General features: G+C 43.0%; 1 protein-coding gene across 1 annotated transcript in view; it reads right to left on the bottom strand.

The window, feature by feature from the left end:
• TBXAS1 (thromboxane A synthase 1) overlaps positions 1-23192 on the bottom strand; it is a 233219-nt gene extending 210027 nt beyond the window's left edge. Inside the window, exon 1 of the mRNA XM_082493832.1 lies at positions 23070-23192. Within this exon, the coding sequence (XP_082349958.1) occupies positions 23070-23167 (98 nt within the window). The 5' untranslated portion in view covers positions 23168-23192. The remainder of the gene's footprint in view (positions 1-23069) is intronic.
• Between the last annotated feature and the right edge of the window lie 2270 nt (positions 23193-25462).

The raw sequence follows: 25462 nt of genomic DNA on the forward strand, positions 1-25462 counted from the left end.
CGGAGGTGTGAGTGAAAAAGAGACACGGCAGTTTTCCTACTTTTCTCCCCCAGGTAACATCGAGGTTTCCATTTTTTCAGCTGAAGGTGACAGCAAAAGGGTTTGGTCGTAATGGCTTGGATCAGGTTCCCATTTAAAGTGGCCTCTAGAGAAGTACGAGTGTTTAACATCAATGACCAAAGCAGCTGTGTAACTAATTGCAATGCTTTGCCCAACGTTTCATCAAGTACAGTAAAAACCCTGTATCCACATGCCATTAATAAAAGGCAAAAAGAGTCAACAATTAGCACTCAGGGAAGTTAATAGGTGTGGGGGGGGTATTATTATTTTTGCTGGAGATCGGCTCTTGGTAAATTCAAGGGGTGTCTTGTAACTAATTAAATGATCTGAAGGAGAGGGATCTCTGATTTAGCCAGAGACAGTGGCTGAATCAATAGAAGGACTTGTAAGTGTGCCGGGCTTGCGTGCTTGTACAGTAGCCGTCCCCACTGTGCATGAGCTGTTCAAAGCAGGGAGCACAAAGTCTGCCAGATGTCCCGTCCCTCCCATGGCCTAGCACGGAGCAGCAATGTCATGTATCCACAATAGTTGTGCAACTCACACACAGTATCAGTGCTGGAATTACGCCCAGACTCAGCCCTGGTCATTCATAAATATGGACAGAACCCAAAGTCCTTGATTATAAACACTCTTACACACAGTTATGCAAGTGACTGAATAATTCAGGCTTTCTTCCCAGATACGGCATAATATTGAGCTATGTAAGAACACAACTCTGCTCTGGCACAGTCTGACATCTCTGTACACCAGCCTTTCTCTCCAGCACAGCTTGTAAACTGGGGAAGAGCAAAGCGTACAGAAAAGCTTACAGAAATGTGACCTCTCATGGCAGCACCCTCTCCCTCCTCAGCATCCCCCCCTCTCCCGCCCGGCTCCTGTGGTGTGTTTTGCACTTTGCCTTAATGCCAGGATCCCGAGAAAAGAGAAATTGTACCGACAGCCTGCTGGGGTGACACACGCTCCACGGCTGGCGGCATTATGCCAGCAAGACTGCGGCGTTTTGCCCTCCAGGGAGAGTTTGGGCAGGAGCATGCCCATAGCCGGGTACAGCTGCACAGGGGGCAAAACCACAGCCCAGAGCGAGAGGGCCACTGTGGGAAAGTGAACTCTAATCCCACAGTCTCCATCACAACCCATCTAATCCATTTCAGTATCCCATACGTGCTTCACAGGGTTGCTATAAGAACCAGATAGCTAAAAGTTAGAGAAGGGTTTAAATTTAACAAAGCGTTTCCATCTTTCGTAAAGCGGAAAATACTACCAGCATTCCCTGCAGTTACCTAACACCCTCTACTGAAACAGTGTTTTCTCAGTGACTTGCTCGTGCGCTTCAGTATTGACTGACTTTCTTCCCTCGTTCTCCCAATTTTCCCTTGACTACACCATCTTCGAAATCCATTTCCTTGACTTGTACTGGGCCGCGATACCGCGTGTTATAACAGACAGGTACCTCGGCCCGTGAAAGCTCCCACTGACTCCAGCGAGAGGTCTCCTGGGCAGAGAAACCTCAGCCTGAACTGCATCGGGACCCAGCTCCAATTTCCTGCGCTGCAGCAATTCAAGGTGCCGGACGATTTAACGCCTCAAGAGCCACATGTGAAAATGCTCTGGCCATACTTTCCCTGCTGTACATACATGTATGTTTTCAATTTGCATATAAGTAACAAAGCAAGTAAACATGAACTGCTCATCGCTTTGCAAGGTGAACTTTCCGGTCCCCTTCAAATTTGGCTATTTCAGAATTTTCTTCGAGAAGTACTCTATTATCTACTCTATTATCTGCACGCATCATATCAGAAGAACAGACAACAGCTTTTTGCAGGTTTAGTTATTCGATCCCTGCAGCAACACGCTCCTGACACAGTTTTATAGCACTCTGTGGAGTCTCCTAGCGATATTTCTTCCACCTCTTCAACAGACAGTGGAATTGGAGCCTGCCTCTCGCACGGGTGTAAGCGGGCTTCCAGTCTTTACAGCCAACTCACAGCTGCACAATATTAAACGCAAAAGTAAATTATCATTCCCTATCGCATTAAATGAAAGGGCAGAATACAGCTAACTATTTAAGCCTCCGCATAATACTTTTAACCTAGAACAGAGAGAAAGTGCATGCTTTGAAAGCTATTTTTCTCTGAAACTTTCAACTAGGTCTTCTGTTCTAGGTGAGTATTTCACGCAGATAACGCTAAGCAGCAGAAATAATTCCTTCCACGCTCATCCATTATACAAATTCTGATATAAATCCACGTTAGAAATCAACATGCTAAAAGCTCAGACAGGTACTTTACAAATGCTCAGCTGATTCCTCAGATATCCACAATAAAAAATATATATATATATATATACTTGTTGCCTTGCTATGAATTTGGGCCATGTTTGGCAGTTTTGCTTTGGTGTTGTACTATTTTTAGGCAGTTTGGTTTGGTGCTTGATGGGTAACCACAGCAAGGAACAAACATAAACACAAAAAGAAAAAGACCAGAGCATTTCAATTACAAAATTTTACCATAAAATATCTACGCTCTCATGCAAAAAGAAAAAGCCCCCACCTTAAAATAATTTATTTTTCTGCAGCTAAGAGACATTTTGTGGCAGGAGGGAAGACATTCCCAAAACTGCTTCTTCCAGACCTTTGTGCACACTGCAAAAATCTGCCAGTGCCAAGAGTGACTGTTCTCCTGCTCACCTTTTATGTACGCACTGTGCAAATGTTACATCCGAAGTGGGAGAGACATTGTTTCTTAAAAATGAACAGAAAAATCCTATAAAGAAGGTGCTTCAATTCTTTACTTCAGTCGGGATGAAAGTTCGAAGTGTTGCCTGTCTTCCTCAAAAGACCGCCATCTCCCTACTAAACACAAAACATACTTCAAGGATCTGAACCGTATTGCTCACTGCACACGTGAAAGAAACGATGAACTAAACTGGACTCCAAGGTATTCAAGATTATTAGGCCAGCAACCATCTTTTCATGTTCAGCATGCCGTACCGTGGGGCTGGGTTTCCGTACCTACCCCCCCCCACACCAGTTTCCGTGGAAGCGTGTTTATGCAGGGAGAGAAATCGTCACGGGATTATTTCTGCTTGACCTCGTGGGGAGTTGTGGTCCCTCTCTGGATGCACTTTGTATTTCTGATGCCAGTCCATATGTCTAACCATCTTCACGCTTCCCCAGTGCGTACTTTTGAACCATGCTCAGAGGGACACACACAGCGGCACTCCAGGCTGCCTTCCTATTTATTTTTAAATCCATCTACCCTTATGCCTGTGGGGAAAGGAGACCAGTCAGCATGCCTGCAGAGATGGTGCTGCAGGCTCCCGGCTCCTGCCGAGCTCCGCAGCAGCCCGGCTCTTTCGCCCGGCTCCAGCTGAGCTCTCACCATTCACCCTCTTTGAGCACCGGCTGCTACTGCTCAGTTCACAAAGGTCCTCAAATGAAGAGTTAAAAGCTGTGCAGGGAAGTTGGAGCAAGCCTGCAAAAACATTTTGATAAGCTTGTGTGCAAGTGGAAAGGCAACAGTACACAATAGCCAGGAGCCCACGTGCTCTGCCCTGGGCTAGACATAAATTCTCCATCCCGCTCCTCTGCTCTAAGTGATTCCAGGTCACATCCATACATCACCAAACTTTACTATTGTGCTCACGGTGTTTAAACTTGGGGCAGGAAGCAGCTGGGCTCCAGTCTATGATCTCATATGGATCTGGGTAGATATTTCCACGGGGGCATGGTACAGCTTTTAGCAGGCTTAATTTCTGCTCGATACCTGTGTTTTCCTGCCTGGGGAAGGAAATGCCATGTGGACTCTGGCACAGGCAGTGGGGAGTTGATGGCAGAGTATCTCCAGAGGGAACCATTGTGTTGCAGAGATGTCAAAAACCAAACAGCTATCCAAAAGCGAGGGAAATATAAAAGACGGACAAAGAATAGCAAAACACAGGTTCATCCCTGAGCAGACCCATACCACGGGCAGTTTTACGCAGGGGCAGACCCGGGTCCCATGCTGGAGGCGTCACCCTGCTTGCTGAACACCAGTACCACGGGCTGCACCGCAGGCAGAGGCGGAGGGGAAAGCAGACACCAAGGAATCGGCGCTGAGCATGGAAACGAGGCACCCATGAGTCTCCTCACGCAAAACCTGTGAGACAGAGGGTCCTCTGCCAGTGCCCACTGCACAGGTCACAGCTACCTGCAGCCACCCATCTGTTAGAAGAGACTTTGATGCAGAGCTAGTCCTTAGTCAAAGCTGCCAGGACCGAAAATAGCAGTAATTTCCACCCACCTCCCACCAACATCTTTCTAGAAGACTGTGGAGATTGGGTCTTGGTCCCTGCCTCGTTCAGGAGGATTTTTTTCCACCTTCCCCCCATCACCCCCAAAGTCAGATGGGGGAATATCTTGCAGACCCTTCATGGTCGTCTTCTCACTAGTTATATCAACGGAGAGCAAAGCTGGGCTCCGCCTAACAGATAAGGCTGGGCAGGTGGGTGATAGTCATTTTTATAATCCGACCCCAGAATAATTGAAGTAAATGTCATGAAAAGTTACCCTAACGCCTACATGCATACTAACATGCGATATCCAGTAAGCAGCTGTGTTTTCACATAGTTAGATCAAAGAGGCTGCAGAACACGAAGGTCATGGTTTGGTTACAGTGTCTAAACAACTAAATCAGTGGGTACCACTGGGCCTGTCACTTGATCTCATTACCCTGACCTCACCAGCTCTGGAATTTAGTGACCTTCCCAGATCAATTTTTCAGAAATGACTGAAGTTTTAGAGTATGCAGAGATTCTCTCAGTGTTGGCTAAATAATTATATCAAAAGTCCAGGAAAGGGGAAAACTTGTCACCCCTTTCCCGTTAGCGTGCATTTCTCAATTTCTCTGGAATACAGCACACACCCGGGGGGGGAACAGTGATTTTCCTTTGCGATCTGTATCAGAGTATTTTTTTCATTAGAATATGTTGGAGATCTTAAACATTTATTTTTTAAAAAGATCGGATTGCTACTACAGCCTTTCTTACATTTTTTCAGCTCATATTTACCAGGACTGTGCAAAGGCACATAGAAAGCTTTACTCCCTGACTCTTTTGCCATTTCTACCTCTGTAAACAGAAAGCCAAGCTCCTCGGCTGTCAACATTTAATCACATGCAATCGCATTTCCTTTTGCCAACTTTCATTGTGATATCATGCAAGCAAAGGGGAGGAAGCAGGCCTCAGTTCATAGCCAGAATACTGACACTACTTTGTTTTCTATGCACCTGACACCTGTTTGTCTGGTTCCAGCTCACCAAAAAGCCTATACTGGCCACATGAATTAAATTACCTTGAGTTTCAATCTCCAAGCTTCGGCCTTTTTTTTTTTTTTAATTTTGTTTTTCACAATAAAAATAGCCTACTTTTAAAAACTTGGCCAGGGCTTCTTCCCTAAAGTTTTATTAGTTCTACTCTGCAAGAATAAACCTGGCAACAAAATCTCACAGCTTTATCATGAATCCCTTATTATCTGGATTTTTTTGAAAGCACCAGTATTAAAGCTGCATGATCGCATAAGGAAGTGGAGTTTGGGCATGGATAAAGGGCTCCAACTAAAACTTATTTCTAGGCTTCTGGTTGCTAGGTAGAACTGAAGCAATCTCAAAGTCCTGAAACCTATGAGCAAGTAAGGACTTGTTTGTGGCTTAAACAGCAAAAGTGAAAGTCATCAGGGTTAGGGCTTCCCCCACCCCCCAAAAAAAAAAAATAATTGCACAATATTTTGGAGTTTGAATAATGAATTAAGCATTCCAAATCCTGCAGTTGGGGATTCTGCCCGTGGCAATGGCATGCAAGCGTAAGAGGCTTTCCTAGCCACCTGGAAAGATAACACCCACCCCCAGCAGCAACCCATCCCTCAGAGATGGCCAGATGGTTGTCTCAGCAAAAAGACAGGTCTCTAAAAGTAAGAACGTGCGCCAGTGGAAAGTCTCCTATTCTCCGAGAGACACGTTTTCTGCCAAAACTGTGAAAGATTCCCCCAACACTTCTGTTCCCAGCGTTCACACGCTGAACAGTAGGAATGACGATTATTTAGGAGGTTTGGCTGTTACCGGAGCATTCTGTGGAAGAGCAGTGACATTTCTACTGCAAAATAAGCTTCTCAAGCCTACCTGCAATGCTGGGATATACAAGCCCCGAAACTGATTGAATGCTGGTAATCCTGCTGGGACTGCCACAGAGACCTGTCTTCTCCAAGTCAAAGTATATAAAGTGAATTTATTCTGCTCTGTATTTCAGAGCTCACACTTCAATTTAGAACAACTCCACGGAGTTCAGCGGTGCTGCTCTTGCTTTAGAGCAAGGTAATAAAGATCATAATCAAGCCTTCTATGCTCCTAAGATATTTCTTGCTTGGTTTTGTTAGGAAAGGTATATTCCTCTCATCACAAAGGCATGCATAGATAGCACATTGTGTAAAGATTATTTCTTCTGATGCGGCTGGCTCTGACTTTAACTGGGACATTTCAGCACCCTTAAGACTAAACACGAACAACAAAATGTTCTTCATAGATGAAAACTAATTTAAAAGCATCCATTTAACATGCATTTGACAGTTAGAAGAATGCTGGTTGCTTGCTTGCTTTTAGATAGTGAGGTTAATGGCCCTTCAAAAACAACTCCAAAATATGCCATGGTGGCATACCATAAATTGTGAGGGCTGCGAGTTCCTTTTTAATTCTTTTTTGGTAGTCAACAGTATGGGAAATGAAGGTTTCAGGAATGTATCGCCTCTTTCTCCTCTTGTGCATGCACATGCAAGTGTCATGGTTCATACACTAAAGCAAAGCCAGAACTGTACCAACATTCACCTGTGGCACTGCTGAACTCCCTGTTCTGCCCAGGGATTCCTCACCCAAATCACCAATATCTGGTGGTTAAAAAAAAAAAAATATATAATCAAGTTTGCGTATCTAAGTTGATGAACTCAGAATTAGTCTGTAAATAATCCGTAGAAGTCTGAGGTAAAGGAAATGAAGCTATAAATGAACAGCACAGCTAAACTAATGAAAAGATACGCCATTCCTGCAAGTATTCCGTGTACTATTGAGAGAAAAAAGAAGTGGGCAAACAACCATTTGTTAGAAACACGTCTGTTAAGAGACACGTTTGCAAGAGTTAGTGTTTTATAAAACCTTCTAAGGCCAAATTTCTCAGTTTCAGTTTACATGGGCATTCACCATGATAAAACTTGAACCAATCTTCTAAACCATAACTGAGTTTACACCTTATTCTGAAACACGGTCAAGATTAAACATATCATAAATTCAGGAGCCGAAGAAACAACCAGACTAAAAGTGATGCATCAGCTGGGACTTTGACTGAGGAGAATCCCAATTTGTTCTTCACTTCTTCAAAGAGATTAGCTCATTGTTGAAGGGATGGCCCTAATTATTGGGCCTCTAGTTTGATTTGTTTTATTTTTAGGCACAGCATGCACCACCACAAAAATATTTTAAAAAGAGAGAGAGAGATATTTGTACATAGGAAATACAAAATATAGCCAGCTGATAATTGGAAGGAAATCATAGTTTCCCGTTATTTCTGACATGTAAATCCTGGATTTAAAGTGAAATTGCAAAACCACAGATTATGCAAGACATGGTTTCCACCAAAGAAAAAGAAGCCAGTTTCTCTGAATGTTGCAGTTTCAGAGTTGAATGCATCCATCTTCGAACAAGCTGCTAGCCAAGTTGGACCACATGCACTCCCATTCATTTTTGAGGACTGCTAAGGATGCATTTGATCATCACCCAACTGGCAGCCAATGTTTGAATACACATTGTCCATACAATGCACACACTTGATACAAAGTATATTACCTAATTTGAAAACCCCACTATTCTGAGAGACACTACCCTGCAGTTTCATAGAATCATAGAGTGGTTTAGGTTGGAAAGGACCTTGAAGATCATCGAGTTCCAACCCCCCTGCCATAGGCAGGGACACCTCCCACTAGACCAGGTTGCCCAAGGCCACGTCCAGCCTGGCCTTGAACACCTCCAGGGATGGGGCCTCAACAACCTCTCTGGGCAACCTGTTCCAGTGCCTTACCACCCTCAATGTGAAAAACTTCTTCCTAATGTTTAATCTGAACCTGCCCTCTTCCAGTTTAAAGCCATTCCCCCTTGTCCTATCGCTACACACCCCAGTAAAAAGTCCTTCCCCAGCTGAATTTCACCTGAATAAGGTTTCATAAGCAGTTCAGGGAGAGGAAGGCTAGTGTGAAACCAGTTTAAAGGGAATAAAGCCTCTGAAAGTTATTAATTATACCAGGTATTACCAAAATCCCCAAATAAAAGCATGGCAGTCAGAATGTGTCAACTCGCTGGAGCAAAGTGGCCTGCAGATACCCCAGGGAAGGGATCTGGCCTGGCTGCCCAGTAGGCAAGTGCTTTGGGCATGCTGGGGAGCTGTGCAAGAGGACAGATAGGCATGATCAGGCTTGGCAAGATTAGGTCAAGTGAAATGTCGCATACGCATGATTGCTCCAATCACACCACTGACAATCTCCATCAATTTATTGTCAGCCTCAGCATTTTCAGAGTTTTGCTGTCCTTGTGCGGATCCTCAGCTGAAAAAAGTAGGCATGACCCACTGAGAACTGGTCCTGTGGCTCTAAAGGTGCCTGTGTTACCTGCAGCCACCTAAGTGAAATGCTTTTCCTAGGTGAAGAGAATACAGCTTAGCACCTACCTGGGAACCTGCCTGGATTGGTCACTCCACCAGGGAGGTAAAACCCACCACCACCGGAGGCTTGACTTAGGGGGATTGAAGTTCATTGCCTTATTTCTGCAAATGGAAGCATTGAGCTCTGCGCTTGGGCTGTTTAAACAAACTCCTGCTCAAGCACAGGCTCCTAGTTCTCCCAAGTCAGTCGTGACCTAAAGTTCTGAAGTTCCTCTTGCTCAACAGTTTTAATAGCTTGTATAAAAAAAAAAAAAAATTATAAAAATCAAGCAATGGTCTTCGCCCACCATTTACCACCTGGTTACACTTCAGCTCGGATCCAGGCAGAAACTGCTAGAGCCCAAATGTCAAGAGAGAGCATGGGGAAAGCTGTTGATTAATTGGTCTTTGATAGATCTTCTAATATGCAGGCCCCAGCAATTCTGCAATACTCAGGAGCTGCTGTCTAGATTCAGTGTGACAAGACTCAGTGATGTGCTATTGTCAATAAGTACACACACTTCATGCTTACTTGCTTTACTTAAAGTACAAATCATAAATAGTTGTATGTGACAAATTCCCCAGTATTGAACCTTCACGGCTGCCAAGCAGCATGCTGCAGAACAGAACAAGGAGGGCTATAATTTTCTTTTCTTCGTTTTGTTATTTGACCTTCAGTTTTTCAGTTGTCCTTGGATCAGTCTGGAACTAAATATAGTCCTTTCAGCATTATTTATATGTTTAACCCAAAGCTACCCACGTGTGTCAAGGGACTATCATAACACTGCTCTAAATTATTTTAACAGTTTATTTTAAATTGGAAAATGTGGTTTTTGAAAAACCATTGTCAATTAATTATGACTCCACAAACTCCTACCAACTCTCTTGTGTTTTGTAACAATTTGCTTACAGCCCGCAAGACAAAGCCTCCGACTTGCTCAGAGAAAGCTCTTGAAACTGTCCAGCCTTTGAAAACGCTGACTGATCTTTAAATTAACACATTGATAATGATTTGGGCCACCAGCTATTTACAAATGCAATGCAATTTACAAATAATAAAAAAAAACATAGACGGATCAGCTGCATCCTTGGGGATCAACAGTCATCAGGGCTGAAACATCGCTTAGTGCGCTATATCTCTACAAACTATTTGGAACGGGAACCAAAACCACCACATTCAACTGAAAGTCATTAGTGTCTGACTACACACAGTAATTCCTCCTGAACTGAGCAATATATTTTTTCAGTTAAAAGGCCTTTGCCAAGCAAGGAAAAAGACAAAACAGCCACTGTAATGATCCTCTCTGAAACCTTCAGAAGGGACGTTTTCTGCCCCAGGTAGTGGTTCTGTGGTACGTATGCCAGCTACAGAGCTAACCAGAACAACAGAGTTGCGTAGGTGGGTGGACAGACAGATGGGCCCGCATACATGCACACGATTTCTATCACGTAAGAGCAATTTCCTCTATACCATCACAATTCTGCAAACAGCATCAATTTTCTTTTATTTACATAACCAGAGCGAGCAACTTCAGAGAAGGATTTACGGTGCACTTTGGGTTTCTGTGTGGGCTGCTCTTTCACTGTATCAATATAATGTTTAATAACATTTTTCAGTCAGAAAAAGGACCATGTGAAAGTTGAAAGGTGAGAGAATTATTTCTAACTGTTCTCAGCTAAGGAAAAAAAAACCAACACACCACCACTTTTATCACTGGCCTAAGCAATACAAGCCAAATTCAGCCTATGAATTTAAAGCACTTGCACTAGTAAATCAGCTTAGAGCAGTTATTTAAGAGTTCAGAACTTCTTGGATAACGAATGAGACAAGTTGTCCACATAAACTTTACCAAAACATTTTTAAATTTTACGGTCAGCTCTATAACTTGACACAAAATAGTGTCACCCAGAAAAACAACCAGCCATTGCCACCAACAAATGGGACAAGATTTCTGCCTGTTAACCCTGTTAACCACCCCCATTTAAAGCAAAATTTTCAAAAGAACTGAGCACCTAAAATATTTTGCTTCTTTGGGGAAAAAAAAAAAAAAAGTCAGCTACGTTACAGGCCTTATCTGTCATTTCCTTAAAGCTCTGAGTTCGAGCTCCATAGACGCTACAAGGCTAAATGCTCAGACATAAGTAAATCACCTTGGGCAACACATTCACAAATACAAGTTTTAAAAAACTGATTCATGTGCACTTGGCAGTCGGTGAAATTTCTACTGACCTTTTGTTGCTGCTCCCTAACTTTACCAGGGCAATTGCACGAAGTAAATGGAACTGAGTTCTCAAGCGAGTTTGAGACCCTGTTTTAATGATACAGTAAATCCAGGTTTAGGGCGAGAAGCCTCTGATCGAAACCATCCCAGCCACACCACCCAAAGCATTGATCGGGTAGAAACGAGCTCTGTTAACTCACATTTGTTAATATGAAAAAGCGAACTTCAAACCAGATCAGGTATAGCCTATCTTCTCCCAGTAGCATAGAAGAAATGGTATAAATTACTCATCTTGCACTCCAGTTAATTAAATCAAAGTTGTCTCACATGCCCACCCCGGTCCAGACCAGATCTGCCTTAGGGAACGATCCAGTGCTGATGAGTGTGAACCCACCGCCCGAGCGCCGCAACGACAGACACTGGAGTGCTGCGCGGAGACCGCAGTTTTTCAAAAACGCACAACAGCATATCAACCACGGAATGAAGATATACTAGGCAAAACCAAGGCGGTGTCATAAAATGCATTCAGGGTCAATAGCTAACGTCCCTGTTATAAAAGCTCTATTGGTTTCACCCAAGGTTATTTCCTTAGCTGCCAGAAGTCATTTGGCTGGAGATGGGATAAGGGGGTTGCTTTGGGCACCGAGTGCGATCTATCCAAGGATCAGATCAGTTATGTTCTGCTGCTTTTTTAGAAGCTGTTTGTTCCAAGTCACTTGCTACATGTTTATGTATATAAATATAAATGTATACTTATGTTTATACACACATGTATACATACAGGGTATTTACATAAAAGCTCTCGGGAGCTTTTTGGATGAGAAACCACAGTATTTTCCTTCAGTTCTAAACCACGCTTTATCAAGACAGCCAGAAGCGTTGCCAAATTTTACTGCCCTCCTGCTAGCTCCAAGTTCCTCCACGTCTCAGAGGCTACTGACTATTTATGGCAAAAAGACCGTCCATTAACCTAGCAGTGCTCAAACTTTTATCGTCTTTCCCTGCCCCTGTAAGGGTAAATATTACTCCCCCAGGCCCCAGTTCAGGAACATCTGGCTTAGCCACCCTCCTCCTGTACAGAAGCACATCTCAGGAAGGGGAGATGAGCAGAAAGATGCTGCTGAGATAAGAGACATCTGCAGCTGCATCTCTGCCAGGGGCTGACCTGCCACTGTTCCCAAGCATGTGAGACCTCATCATGCACTTTAGCTATCAGCTCCTCGTCCAACACCCTCTGCTCTTTCCCATGCATGATCTCCTTCCATAGCGCTGCTGTGTCTCACCCCCCTGCAGCTTTTGGCCATTCACCTGAGCCTCTCAACTGTTCACCACGGCCAAACAAAAGCAGGAAAGCAAGAGGTGCCATCAACCAAGGGCTTCCAACAGGCTGGAGGGGCCAGTTCTCATTGCCTTCCACCAGGCTTGTTCCTGCAACAGGCTTGTGCCTGGCCACAAAGCTGTGGCGGCACCAGAGAGGAACTCGTCCGTGACACAGGGACACGCATAAGCACGCACAGGGCAGCAAACTCCGAACATGCGTTTTGGCTGTACCCTCATGCCCCGTGTTTACGATGCACTCAAACTCACTCAGATTACTTCTGCCCCACATCCTCCCACGACAATAGTCCAAACCCATTTAGAGTGAAGACACAGAGGCTGTGATTGCAGAGCTCCTCCGGCATATCCTGTTGCATCGCTAAGCTATACGCTATTAAACAACTAAACATCTCAACTCTATTAGTAAACTTACTATTATGGCATTGTAAAAGAAAAAATGTGGATTTTTTTTTTTTTTTATGATGGAGCTGCCACTGTCTGGAGGAAACCTGTGTTTTGCACACACAGAAAGGCACACACGTATTTCATATGGTGCATTGCAAGCTGCACAGAATAGAAAGCAGCTGGAGGAAAATGGCTATAGAGAAATGGTTCTCCTGGGCATCATCTGTTGATTTGTTTTGTTTATAGAAGGAATGAGATTTTTATCTCAGCTCAAAATATAAAATGCTTCCATGGCACTGAGCTCACTGCTTGGCTATGCTCTCACTCAGGAACGTAAATAAAAAGGGGGGGAGGAGGGGAGAAAAGGCTTTACTGCACAGAATCCCTAGCAATGTCAAAAATTAAATAGAAAAATGTCTGTCAGTGATACAGTCAGGTCTTGAAAGAGGAACTGAGCCACCAGCTATCATAGCAATGAGGATCTCCTTACCATGCTTGTTAATAGCTTGCTTCTACTAAAGCTGAGGAGGCAGGTAGGGACAACTACTTAAGTCCCAAGTCTCAAATCCCAGCCTGAGTCTTGGCAGGATGAACATCCTTACACTGTAAATACACCAGTCCTTACAAGATTCATGGCCTGTGAAGGCACAGATTCTTATGATTCTTCCACCATCTTGTGCCCACAGTTGACATTCCAAACGCTCTCTGTAACCTTGTTCTGGGGAGTTTCCTCAGTCCTCTGTGCCTGACACCCAAAATCTGATGGTCTCCTTCATTTAATAACAGGGTTCTGTGTCCTAGGAGAACACCAGGTGACTGGCTTTCCACTCAAGTTGATAACACTCCCGTTTGGATTAAGCAAAAGTCATATCTAAGTTAAGAAAATAAATTGTGAAACCCCTAAACACCTACTGCTAATAATTTTAACTTTTTAAAGTTTAAAAACATCGCTACTGAGAATGGTGCCCAAACTCTGAGAAATTACCAGAAATCTAAAACTTCCTGGTAGACAAACAAAGTTTAAAATGCTATTCTTCTGAGATCTGAAAGGCTCAAGGTTTGTTGCCACAGCTCGGAATAGTTATCACAAAACTGAAGATCCTTTATCTTTGCACCACCTATTCTTAGCTCTTAAGAGGAGATGAGAGACAGCAGGCCAGATACATGTCTAGGAGTGAAGGCTGCTGAACATCACCCCAGAACAGCCCTACTTCATTAGCTATGGAGTGGATCTGAAGTCTCTCTGGAACCACCAAGGAGTGTTTGCTCTTTTTAAAGCTGTGGTGTTTGTCATTCAGTCAGAGTCCTGACCTGACTGGCTACTGAGGAGACATTTGGGCAACCCAGAGTCCCATGCTGGGTCAATAGATTATAACTTTCAGAGACCTGAAAAAAATCCATAACATCAGTGTTTTACTCACTGAAATCTATTCTTACATAAACATACGGCTCCTCAGTTTTCCTACCATTAAACCTACGCTGAGGTCTCCCTTGGAGAGATTGCTGCATCTCAATCTATGATGAGTATTTCAGAAAATCTTAAAATTGAGGTTTGTTAAAGTCTTCAGAAAGCAATATTTTAAGAGTTGGAAGAAGGCCCTTGCAGTCTTGACCACCATCACTCTGTCCCTCATGCTAGCATGCAACACTTTGAAGATCCTGTAGTTGCTCCTTCCTCTCCCAGGGTGGCTATATTTCATGTCTTTCCCACATTTCAAACCACGTGCCTCCACGACCTCTTCACCTTGTTATAGCTCTACTGAGAGGGTGTTTACATAAAAGCTCTTTGGAGCTTTTTGGATGAGAAACCACAAACATGCACACACAGATTACATTGGATTTATTGCTACTGAATAAGTTAAAAGAATACTTGGGGTTAAAAGTTCAAAATTCTGCCAATAGTTCTCATCCAAGAGCATTCATGAGGCAGGAGCTTGTGATCATACAGTTACCCATCTCCTCTAAAGTCCACTGCCTTATCATCCTTCCTGTACCCCTCAACTCCCAACAAGTATCACAAGGTTTCTACTAGCTGAAAGGAACTATTCTTTCCAAGGAAGCAGGTTTCACTTTGTCAACACAAGCAGGCAGCCACTGCCCCATACACATCTCAGTTCAGCTCCTTTCCTCCAGCCTCAACTTTCCCAAACACTTGACCTCAGTCTTTAGAAACCCACTTCAAACTCGTATGGAGTCATATCCTTCCATTTCCACCTATTCTTCCCAGTCCTTCTCCAGCCATTGCTGGGCATCCAGCTTCTTTTCCTATCCAAAAAACAAACCAATATAACAGGTTTTGCCCTTTCCCTTGTTTGTTGCTTCCTTGCTCTGCCAACAACCCCACAGGTTCTGCAAAACTGTGGAAGAAGCAACTGGCCAGGGGAGAAACTATGAGAGGACTGGGTATGAAGAACCTACCACATGCTAGATGACCATGGCATTAAAATTTTTGTATCCCGATTGACCCGCACAGTCACTCCAGCCATAGAAAATATAAACAAGCAGAACTTAAAAGAAATTGTCACCAGTGTAAGCAATGGCACATAAAGCGAGGGAATAGAGAGACAGACATTGAACATCATTTTTTCAAGCTCCTCCACTATTCCTGTGAAAGTGAAATAAATGCATTTCCAGTCCCAAACCAGAAAATACTTCGAGCTCTTTCTGCTGGCTGTTTCTTCGCAGTTAGCACACACTGAGCTCATGGAACAGTAAACTTTGTCTTCTGTGGGGAAAAAAGACAAAAACAAACCTAGGGAGATAACAGAAATAGAAAAATCCATCTAAAGGTTCCTGGTATGTCAAGGGGAACTGATAAAAGACAATCTCTCAATAATATGTCAATATTTTATTTTAAAAATATTTTTCAGACAGCTCTATTAAATACCGTATAAAACTTCCCTACAGAAGAACAAGGCATGGCAATTAAAGGCATTAATTACCAGTGAGCCAGCAACGAGGACAAAACACACCGAACACTGTTATTGACCAAGCCTGATGCAAAGACAAAAAGGAGCAAAGAAGAATACAGGCAACTTTCTTTTTGTTGAAAGAGATAAGAGAAGAGAGAACACAGATTTACTCAGAGGAAGTCTAACCTGTCAAAACTGCCCATTTATTTAACTTTCCATTTAAGAAGGAGCACGGCCAGGCTGTCAGGACACTTGGTCTTCTTTCCGAAAGATGTGGAGTGACAAGTCCATGCCCCTTGGAGCACAGGAGGATGCAAAACTAGTCACCCCCGTGCAGGGCAGTCACAGGAACTGCCAATATGCTCCCCTGGGGTTCAGGGGAGAGCAGAGTTCGTGGCACTGTGTGGATGAATTGCAGCAGTCCTGAGAGGCCCCTCTGAGCCTGGCAATTAAATGCCCAGACACAGCAAGAGACAGCCCCGGCGCAATGGGATGGAGCGCCCCACAGCTCACAGAAGCAGAGCCTTCTCTTTATGGAGGTTGTTTACGTTGCCCTCTTTCATTATCTAATTTCACTTCCATTTAGTGCACCAAGAGCACTGTGTTAAGTTCCTCAGGTTCCTAATACAGTCAGCAGATGGAGGCAGGAGCTTCTACAAGCTAATTCAGAGTGCCCAAAATTAGTTGGTGAGGTGCCTGAATATCCTCAAGATAAACAAAGCCACCTGCCCCAAGGCAACCAGCAGGTCAGAAGCTAAAACCAAAGTGCTGGTCTGGAATAGCTAAATGAAGCTTCAGAGAAGACTCCCAGGCAGAAGCTGCCTGACGGAGAAACCGGACGAATTTCCCCTCCCTTGCCAGTCTCTCCTGCCTGTGCAACCCAGTCCAGACCAGACCCAGTCCATTCCAAGCCCTGCAGGAAGGGAAAGGAGAAATGGCATTGCTCAAGGGCTGCATCCAGCTCCTGTTGGCCTGGTGGCATTTGTGAGTCTTAGCCACCTTCGTGGCATGCTCCGCTGGACACCAGATCTGGAGATGATGCTAGAAGATAGGTAAATATACTTGTTTCATGAAAGGAAGCTAACCTATCCCTGTAGGTCTACCTTAACATACAATTAACACTATAATCTCCATGCACTAAAAACAAATTGTACTTGGGGGATTTTATGGGGAGCGGCATGAAAAGGTTAATGGAAAAATGAAGACTGCGAGGAATGAATAGGCTGGAGATTTACTCCTTCACACAGAGTTGTTAGGGCAAAATGCACCTTCACAAAAGCAAAAAAAAAAAAAAAAATAAACAGGAAGCACTTGAGTGTCTTCAAATAAACACGGCTGGCCATGCAATCTCTAAATTTAAAAAAGAACAAAAAACAACAAACAAAGACCAAACTTGAGGCCTATTAGTTTTGCAGTGAAGTGCAAGCAAGCAAAACCAACGCTGCACGGCACTAGAGGCTGAGCTGCGTTTATCGGGATAACCAAGGTGTTATAACAGCCTCTGAGGACATCCCAGAGAATTTAACTCTGAAGCTGCAAAAGCTATGAGGGAAAACTGTTCTACCTCTCCCCCCCAAAATAAGAGAACTTTGTTTACCTAAAAGCAGCACAATCAGGGCACTGAGTGAACTTCATTCTGGATGATCAAATCTACCTTGTTTTCAGAGAAAGAAAGTATTTCTTCATTTGCGGCCTGGCACTTTTCCAAATTGTAACTCAGTAGCTTGCTCTGCTCCTTCTCAGGCTCACCTAGAGATGCTTGATTTAGCTCAAAGAGGTGGCCATATATTGCACAGCTGTGGGATCAAATTATGTTTGACACGTTAGTGGGAATTCCAGATTTGCTTGATGTAAAGCTGCGTGACAAAGACAATTCCAAATCTGTTAGTTTTTTTCTGTCATCAACAGCAGTTTGCTGATGTTTCCTGTTGAGTCAGATCCTTCTAGCTTTCATAAGCCATTTGAATGAAGGGGAGGAAAGCAGAATGACTTCCACTGACATAATAGCCATTTCAGGAAAAAAACAGCTGGGGTTAACAAAATATAAAAAAAAAAACAAAAAAAAAAAAACAAAAAACCCACACTTCCCTGTCATCTGACCCTGCAAACCTGATGCGGGGTTCACTGCAAACTGAGAAGCTACAAGGTTGTAATAGGGGAAGGCTTGTTAGGGGCTGTAACCTTAGAGCCCATCTCTGAGGTCAGCCACCACTGCGGGAAGGATGTGCGAGATGGAGGAGCGTTCAGCAGCGGCAGTACGGGACCACCAGCCCCTGAGCACTTGCCTTCTGCAGAGCTGTGCTTTCCGCCAGCGGTGGAAACAAGCATGCTTCAGCATCCGAGGATTAGGACGCCTCTCTCAACCTCTCAACTCAATGAGCCTGACGTGAGAGCAGAGCTGTACATCTTATAGGTGTACGTGGATGCTCCCGTACCCAGACCTGTTTCCAGCCGTAGAGTTCCTTGCAGCCCTGGGCCTTTGCTGGCAGCTGGAAAAGTTTGGGCCTAACCACCCACAGTTGGTGCTCCTTTCAGAAAGGATCCAAGTTTTGCCCTACCTGCACTCAAACCATAAGCCTAGAGCTCTAGCAATCAAGTTTCTTTTGTAAATACTGTTTTTTTGAGGAGCAAAAAACAGTGCAAGATGTAGTTTTAGGTGGCATCTAGTTGGAAAAAAAAAAAAAAAAAAACTAACCCAAAACCCTGAGATTTATTTTATCTCAGTTTTGCCTAACTCAAGCCCAAATACCAAGGTTCTGCAAAAACAGAATGAAGTTTTATTTGGAGACAGATTATCTCTAAACTTTCTCTTTTAGAGCGCTTTCCAAAACCACAGATGTAAAGTAATGCCAAACAAGCAATAGTATTGTAGTCACCTGTATCAAAATACCTGTCCTGAGATTAACTTCTGATGTGGTCTAGTACAGGTATGGTACCAACCGATGAACATGTTGACCCCCGTGTCTAAGTATCTCCTGCATCTAAGTGCATGCAAATGTCCAGAGGAAAATGCCAGAGGAAAAAAATGCTAAGTTTAGTTTTCATTCTTTCTGATCAGAGACTGCAAATGCTTTGGGTCAGGATTGACTTGTTACGCAATAGGTGGGCAGTATCTAGATCCAGTGGAACCCAAACCTCTCAATCTTTTTATACATTTCTGTAACACAAGTGATCATTAGTATTACTTAAATGTAAAAATGGCATCTTTCTGAATGATTTAGCTTTTCAGAAACAGACAAGAACGCTGCTAGTGTATGTTTTGCTATGTTTGAAAGCATGCAATTAGACATGTATCTTACAAACATAAACAAACACCTCCCATCCAACCTCCATGTTTCTAAAAAAACCCAGGTTTGTTTAGACAAGAAGGCGATAATCCAGTTGGAACACAGGTATCTGAATGATGTGACAGCTTCTTCATAATGCTAAGCTTATGGTACATTAAACTTTAAAGCCAGATAAACTCCTGCTTTCATTTTATCAAACATCTTCCCAGGCAGCAAAAAGAAAGACACAAAGCAATGTTTGCAGCTACAACCAAGCATGGGATACCCAACTCAGCGTATGTTTGAAATGAAAATGAACAATATGCTGCATAGATATACTACTGTATTTTTCAATAGAGAATATCACTGGGATTTGTAAATGTTAACCTCATTCCTCCCTTAAGTGTTTGCTTTTATTTCATGCCTGAAAAAAACAAACTGAGATTCACAGAGATCAGGCGAATGGAGACAGCAGTACTTGCAACTGAGAAAGAATGTGGTCTTAAAAGTAACTGCTCTGATAATCAGTTTGGCTAGCAGACATCGTAGGAGGTGGGGGGGACAAGGACAAGAGATTGTTTGAGTGCTCAATCTTGTGCCGCTGATACTACTCAACTTTATGTATTTAGTCATATTATGCCTTTTTGTGGTCGGTAAAGCAGTAATTTCGTTGTCTATCACAATACTAATGAGGTAGCAAGAGACGTTGAAGAACCCGTGATATGAGGTCTCCAGGAAGAGGCTTTGCCCTACCAGGAGCAAGCAGTAAGAATGGGGAGGGTAGTGGACAACTAAGTCCTTCAGGAATGGGGGAGAGCAAGCAGGCTTGAGTACATAGAATTACAGAATAGTTTGGCTTGGAAGGGACCTTTAAAGGCCATGTAGTCCAACACATCCCCCGTCACACCCCCCAGCAACGAGCATTAACACTAGTTAAATTAACAGATTACCAAAAAAGCAACCTCAGGTTTGTTCCTCCCATATTAAATCTGAAGAGACTATGTACCCAAAAGCTTCTCTGTTCTACTCCCAATATTAAATCAACTACCTTAAAAAGCCTCTCCTTATGGCTGACTTAAGGTCATGTGGAGGATAAATGCTGAGAGATTATAGTCAGTGAATTTTCCACTGACTTAAAATTGACACAATACACAACGCGCATCACCTTCATATTACGCTGATGACAGTGCATGAGAAAACAGGTGTGCTATTAGAGGATTTGTTTTAAAGAGTTATTGATGAACTTCATTGTACCATAAATAATAGTCCAAAAAAAGAGACCAAATCATCCATGTTACCTCCCAAAACCTGTATCTTCTCTAGAAGTTTGTTTTTACGCAGCCACAGCCTCTCCGCCCTTTCCCAATCAACCTTCTTTCTCTCCCTGCTCCATATGACCTCACCTTACCCAAAAATGTGAAGAGATTGGTCTTATCACAACTTAGCAAGATACCACCTGCCAGCTGAACTGTGATAAATCACAGCTGGCCTAACAATACCCATGCCAGCAGTGACTGAGGCTGAGCTGACGGGCAGCAGCTCAAGGCTGTCATTTAAACCACCGAGTACCCCCATCCACAAAAATCACGCTAAGGAAATAGCTCAATAACACAACGGTTGCCCTCACCATGTTACTATTCTAGTGTGCATTAGATCTATCGACTCTCTTCTCTACCTGCAACTCCTTTCTGTTTAGCCTGTAAGCCTTTTACAGCCAACAAGGTGGACAAACTGCCTATTCTTTGTACTCACACAACAGTTGACACAATGTGACCCCGATCAATCATAAGCTACTACCCTGACAAAATTTACAACAGCAAATATTCATTCTTCCCTTCCCCCATGACTGCCCTTCTGAAAAGATACAACGCTGGCAGAAAAGCCCAGAAAAAGAAGAATTCAGAAGTTATTAAAAAATGAGAACAAGGCTTAGAATGAAAATGTCAAAGGAACTTGAAGAGTTATTGCTTTATTATTACTCTTGCCATACATAACACTTGTGTTTTCTGACTCCTAGAAGAGCCAGACAATCGGGTATGCAACATGATTGTAATGAAAACATTCTCTAGAATTAGGGACGTGTATTTCTATTAGCAACCCTTTCTGTACCCTTTAAATTATTCCTTGAACCCAAGGTTTCAGCCATGAAGGAAGGAAGCTGTGAGCACGCATTGGTTTTCACTCATTTGTTTAAACAGACATGCAGTATAAAGAACTTTCTAAAAAATAGACTCTCAAATGAATAGGTTGACAGGTTTGAACAAAACCCACCACACTTGCAGATGTGCTTCGAGCCATTAACCTTACAGGTTCAGTCACTGCATTCACTGAAATAAATGGATCTGAATAGCTTAGCGAGTAGGCAAACCCACCTATGTTGCCCAGCATATTTCATCATAAGTTTAAGAAACGCCAGCTTCTTATTGGAGGGGTCACCTATAGGCACTCGTATCTAACAAGCTACTTAAAAATCAATCTGTATCTGTAGATCAACAAGATTGGTTAGTAATAACCATTGGCAGGTAAGAGTATAAAACACTTTCCCATATAAAACTCCAGCTTCCTTTACTTGATGCCTTCACAGAACTCACCTTCAGCCAGGAAAGGAGAAACACTGAACGGTGTATCTCTACCATAAGGCAATTCCCCACCTCACTCCCAAACTGGACTTTTTGAAACTTAAATGGTAGGCGCTTAATTCAGCAGCTGAACATCCATAGCCAGAAGCTTCATTTAACTCTGACTTCAGCCTGCAATTAGAGCCAGGTTTGTTTATGGGAAGACCGAATTCTGCACTAAACTGCCATGTTCACTTCAAGGGGAGGAAGAGCCTTCTTTAAATTGAACCAGGTAATGAGTCTCTGCAGAAGCATGCACCAGAATGTACCCTACCTTTACACGGAGCCGTTCTGTGTCTTCAGAGACCTCAGCAGCTCTTGACATGTCCTGTGTGGAAGCTGTCTCACACCCAGCCAGATCTCACCAGCCGATCTGCTGCATTTCTGAACTGTGGATGCGCCTCTGCCCTCCCTCTCACCCCCTTCAGCTTAGAGAGATCCACAGGTCAGCAGCTGAACAGCATGGTTTTACTGAAAGATCTAGTGCTGCCATTCTTTTTCCCAGAAAAATTCAAAGGAAGTAGAAATTGGAACTTTGTGATGATTTGGGCAGATCTTATTAAGAAAGTAAGTTCACCCACCTGTTTGATATGGCAACGCATATCAAATATGGGCTTGGCTAAAAAAGAGTCTTTTTTTAGTCTCTCTAGACCCACCCTTGACACACAAGGAAGTTCAACCAAGCTCAGCAGGGTCAAAGAATGAAGAAACATTTACAGAAATGATCTGTCGCTTACACTATTACAACAATTGTGCTAAACTTATGGTGTCACCACCATTATCTCCTAGATTAGCTTTGGGTTTTCGTCAGAGGTTCTTTTTCTATCGCTGCCCCTGAAACTTTTCCTTGAACACACAGAAAAAACATTGGTTGACTGGAAAACAGGATTTGAATAGGTATTCAAGTAAAAACAGAAAAGCACTCCCAGTTCAGCTAATTTAATTTCTGAAATAAATTATTTGGACAGGGCGGGGTGGTTTGGGTTTTTTTTGGTTTGGTTTTGTTTTGTTTTTTTATTTCAGCACAGCTCACTGCAATGCCTACTGTGCTTACCATTAGGGCTGCTGTTATTCTGATTTGTATCCACTACTCAGTGTGGAAAGAACAAGAGAGGAAATTCAAGCAGCAGTTAAAGTGGCTGTACACTTCAGCTAAGAAACCTGGCAAGGGGCAAGTGTGCAGCATAGCACAAAGAAGAGGTCCAACAAGACCCTGCAACAAGTAGTTTGTTTCTTTCTGACCAGCACCAATGTTCCTGCTGCCTACAGAAATTAATAAGAAAACAACAACAATAAGTTCTTAATTTTGAAGACAATTTTTGTTAGCAGTTCATTCGTAAAATACTTAGGACAAAATATTTCGAGGAGAGAATTCTCTAAAAAGCATCATGAGTTTTGTGAGTATTTATTTCAGCCTCTGCATCCAAACCAACTCACCTTTTGTGTCCCTTCTAGCCAATTATCTTCCAGTTTCACCTGAAGAATAAAAGACTCTATAGATGTTGGGGGAGCTTCAGCAGGCTTTGTGTCTGATACGCAGCCCATATTATAATCACTTACCAACCCAGCAGGACCAGGAAGACCGCCAGTAAAGCCATGGTGACCGTTGTACTATTCATTTCTGTGGAGACAAATGCCAGGAGATCTACAGGCTCCATTTTCCTCCACTGCCGCTCCAGCCTTGAGTGGCGAGAGTGTGTGCGCAGGGGAAAGTTTCCTCAAGAGCTGATAAAGCCTTCCAAAGCTATATGAATGACATCTGCAACAAAACAGGAACCGAGAGACCAAAAACTCATCAAGTCAAGTACAAACTGCAAACCTTTCCTGTTCTCATCGACTGCACACTCAGAGACAACTTGAAGGTTCCCTGAATGGTAGGATGTAGCAATTTCCCCCCTCCTGCTGTTGTTGTGTGTCATGACAGTAAATATTTACATACCCACCGCTTGAGACATCAGTGCTGTTGAGTAGATTTTTAGACGTCAAGTATGGGAAACGGGAAAGTGGGGAAGAAAAGAGGGGGAAGAGCGCCTGACCATGGTACAGGTCATGGAAGAAGAATATAAAGAACCTTCGGTGGTGCCCTGGCATACAAACCGTGGCATTCTCCAAAGTAACAAAAACAGAGCATTTCTGCAACATGAAACTTCATTAGCACTTAATCTCCAAACTCATCATACTTTAAAAGAAGGGAACAAAGTAAACTTTAAATTATCACAACTAAATGGGGGATATAGGGGAAAACCCTTCTAACATGACTACTAGAAGACAATACACAGAAAGAAAAACTAATGAGCAGAAAAACCCAACTGTAGTACCGGGGTACATAATTCAGCATCTGTCACACTGGTTAGTCCACGCAGCACCGTTTGGCTGTACCATCACAGGTTCATGAGTACTACAGCAAATTTTCCTGGTTCAACGCAGTACCTCCCTTAGAGGTACCATTAACCAGCCTCTCTGCAAATACTGTGGCTACCCCTGTGTTGTACGTCTATTATCAGGGTTAGCAGCTACTGTCTCTGCATTGTGGTACAGTCAAGCTGTCACACTACCTTGAACAACCGGCACATGAGCAGTCAAGCTTTGACTGCAGTTCAGGAAATGGTTTGTCTGCAGTATATGGTTTCTTCAGCTTTTTTCCATATTTTCCTGCCTGCGAACCTCAACCCTGTTTCAAGCATCTGATCCAGTTCAATGAGAAAGTTCAACTGAAAGCAGACCCTGAAGCACTTATAGGAGAGAAGACCATTAACCTGTTACACTCAAAATTACCAAATGCCATTACCAAAAATATCTTCAGGATTACAACAGCAACAGCTTGCAAGTAAACACTCTTGCCCGTAACAAAATTCCCCAAACTGTCCGGTATCGTTTTTCTACTTATGAAACTAGAAATACCTATTTACGTACTGCAGCCATCCCACCCACTCCATACAACCTATTTGAAAGTTAAGGAAATCAAAACTACCCCAAAAACTAGGTTTGTGAATTATATGGTAACCTTCAGAAACAGAAATTCTGCAACATCTGATTCCCATAACACACCAGATGAAGAGTGGTTTCTTCTCATACAACCCCAAGATAATAGCTTAGATTTAATGTGCAAGGCTTCTCCAATATCACTGTATTACATTTCCTGCTCTTATCAGAGAAGTTAATAATATAGGTATCAAAAAAGTAAAGGCTCTAACACAATGGAGTTTAATTTTAAAGAAGATTTGGCTCTACTCTAACTGAATCACTGCTATTTTGGTTCTCCGTGCTTCACAACTGCATTAATTCCCTTCCAGCCTCAGATCCTTGCAGAATAAGTAAAAGGTGTTAACCAGCTCATCAGCTCCACAGAATAGCACAGTAGTTCACAGAAAAGCTTGCTTATTGTATTAACAGTGCTATTGCTATTCTGGGTCAATAACAGCTCTGCCGGTTTGCTGCTGCTGCTGCCAAGTTCTCCAAGAACAACTGCAACAAGATTCAAGACCAGTGATGCAAGGACTTAATCAGTGGGCACAAGCCAATCCCAACCAGCAACTGATCCTGTGGGACTTTAAGCAAAAAAATAAAAATCAAATATCCATATGCATTAAAGCCTCTTCAAAAAAACTAAACCAATCAGCACAAGTGTAGGAGGTAAGAAATAATATTCCGATTTCACGGTGCTTTAATTTACTTGGCTTTTTAAATAAAGAACATATTTTTCTGCACTGATGTCCTCCTATTAAAGCCAACGGCAAAAATCCTATCAGCAAACACAGAGTCAAGTACAGACCTCACTTATTTTTTAAGAAGCACTGGAGCCTTTTCCCAGTCACACTGGGAGGTAGGTGGGATGAATAGTTCTTGAACACACACACATTATGAAAGAAAATAGGCTCTCACATCAGCATCCAATTTGGAAGAGATCAAGCTCCCAACAACAACAACAACCATCTTTTTCTGTTGTTGATGTT

This window comes from Vanellus vanellus (genome assembly GCF_965231255.1).
Source record: "Vanellus vanellus genome assembly, chromosome: 1".
Lineage (NCBI taxonomy): Eukaryota > Metazoa > Chordata > Aves > Charadriiformes > Charadriidae > Vanellus > Vanellus vanellus.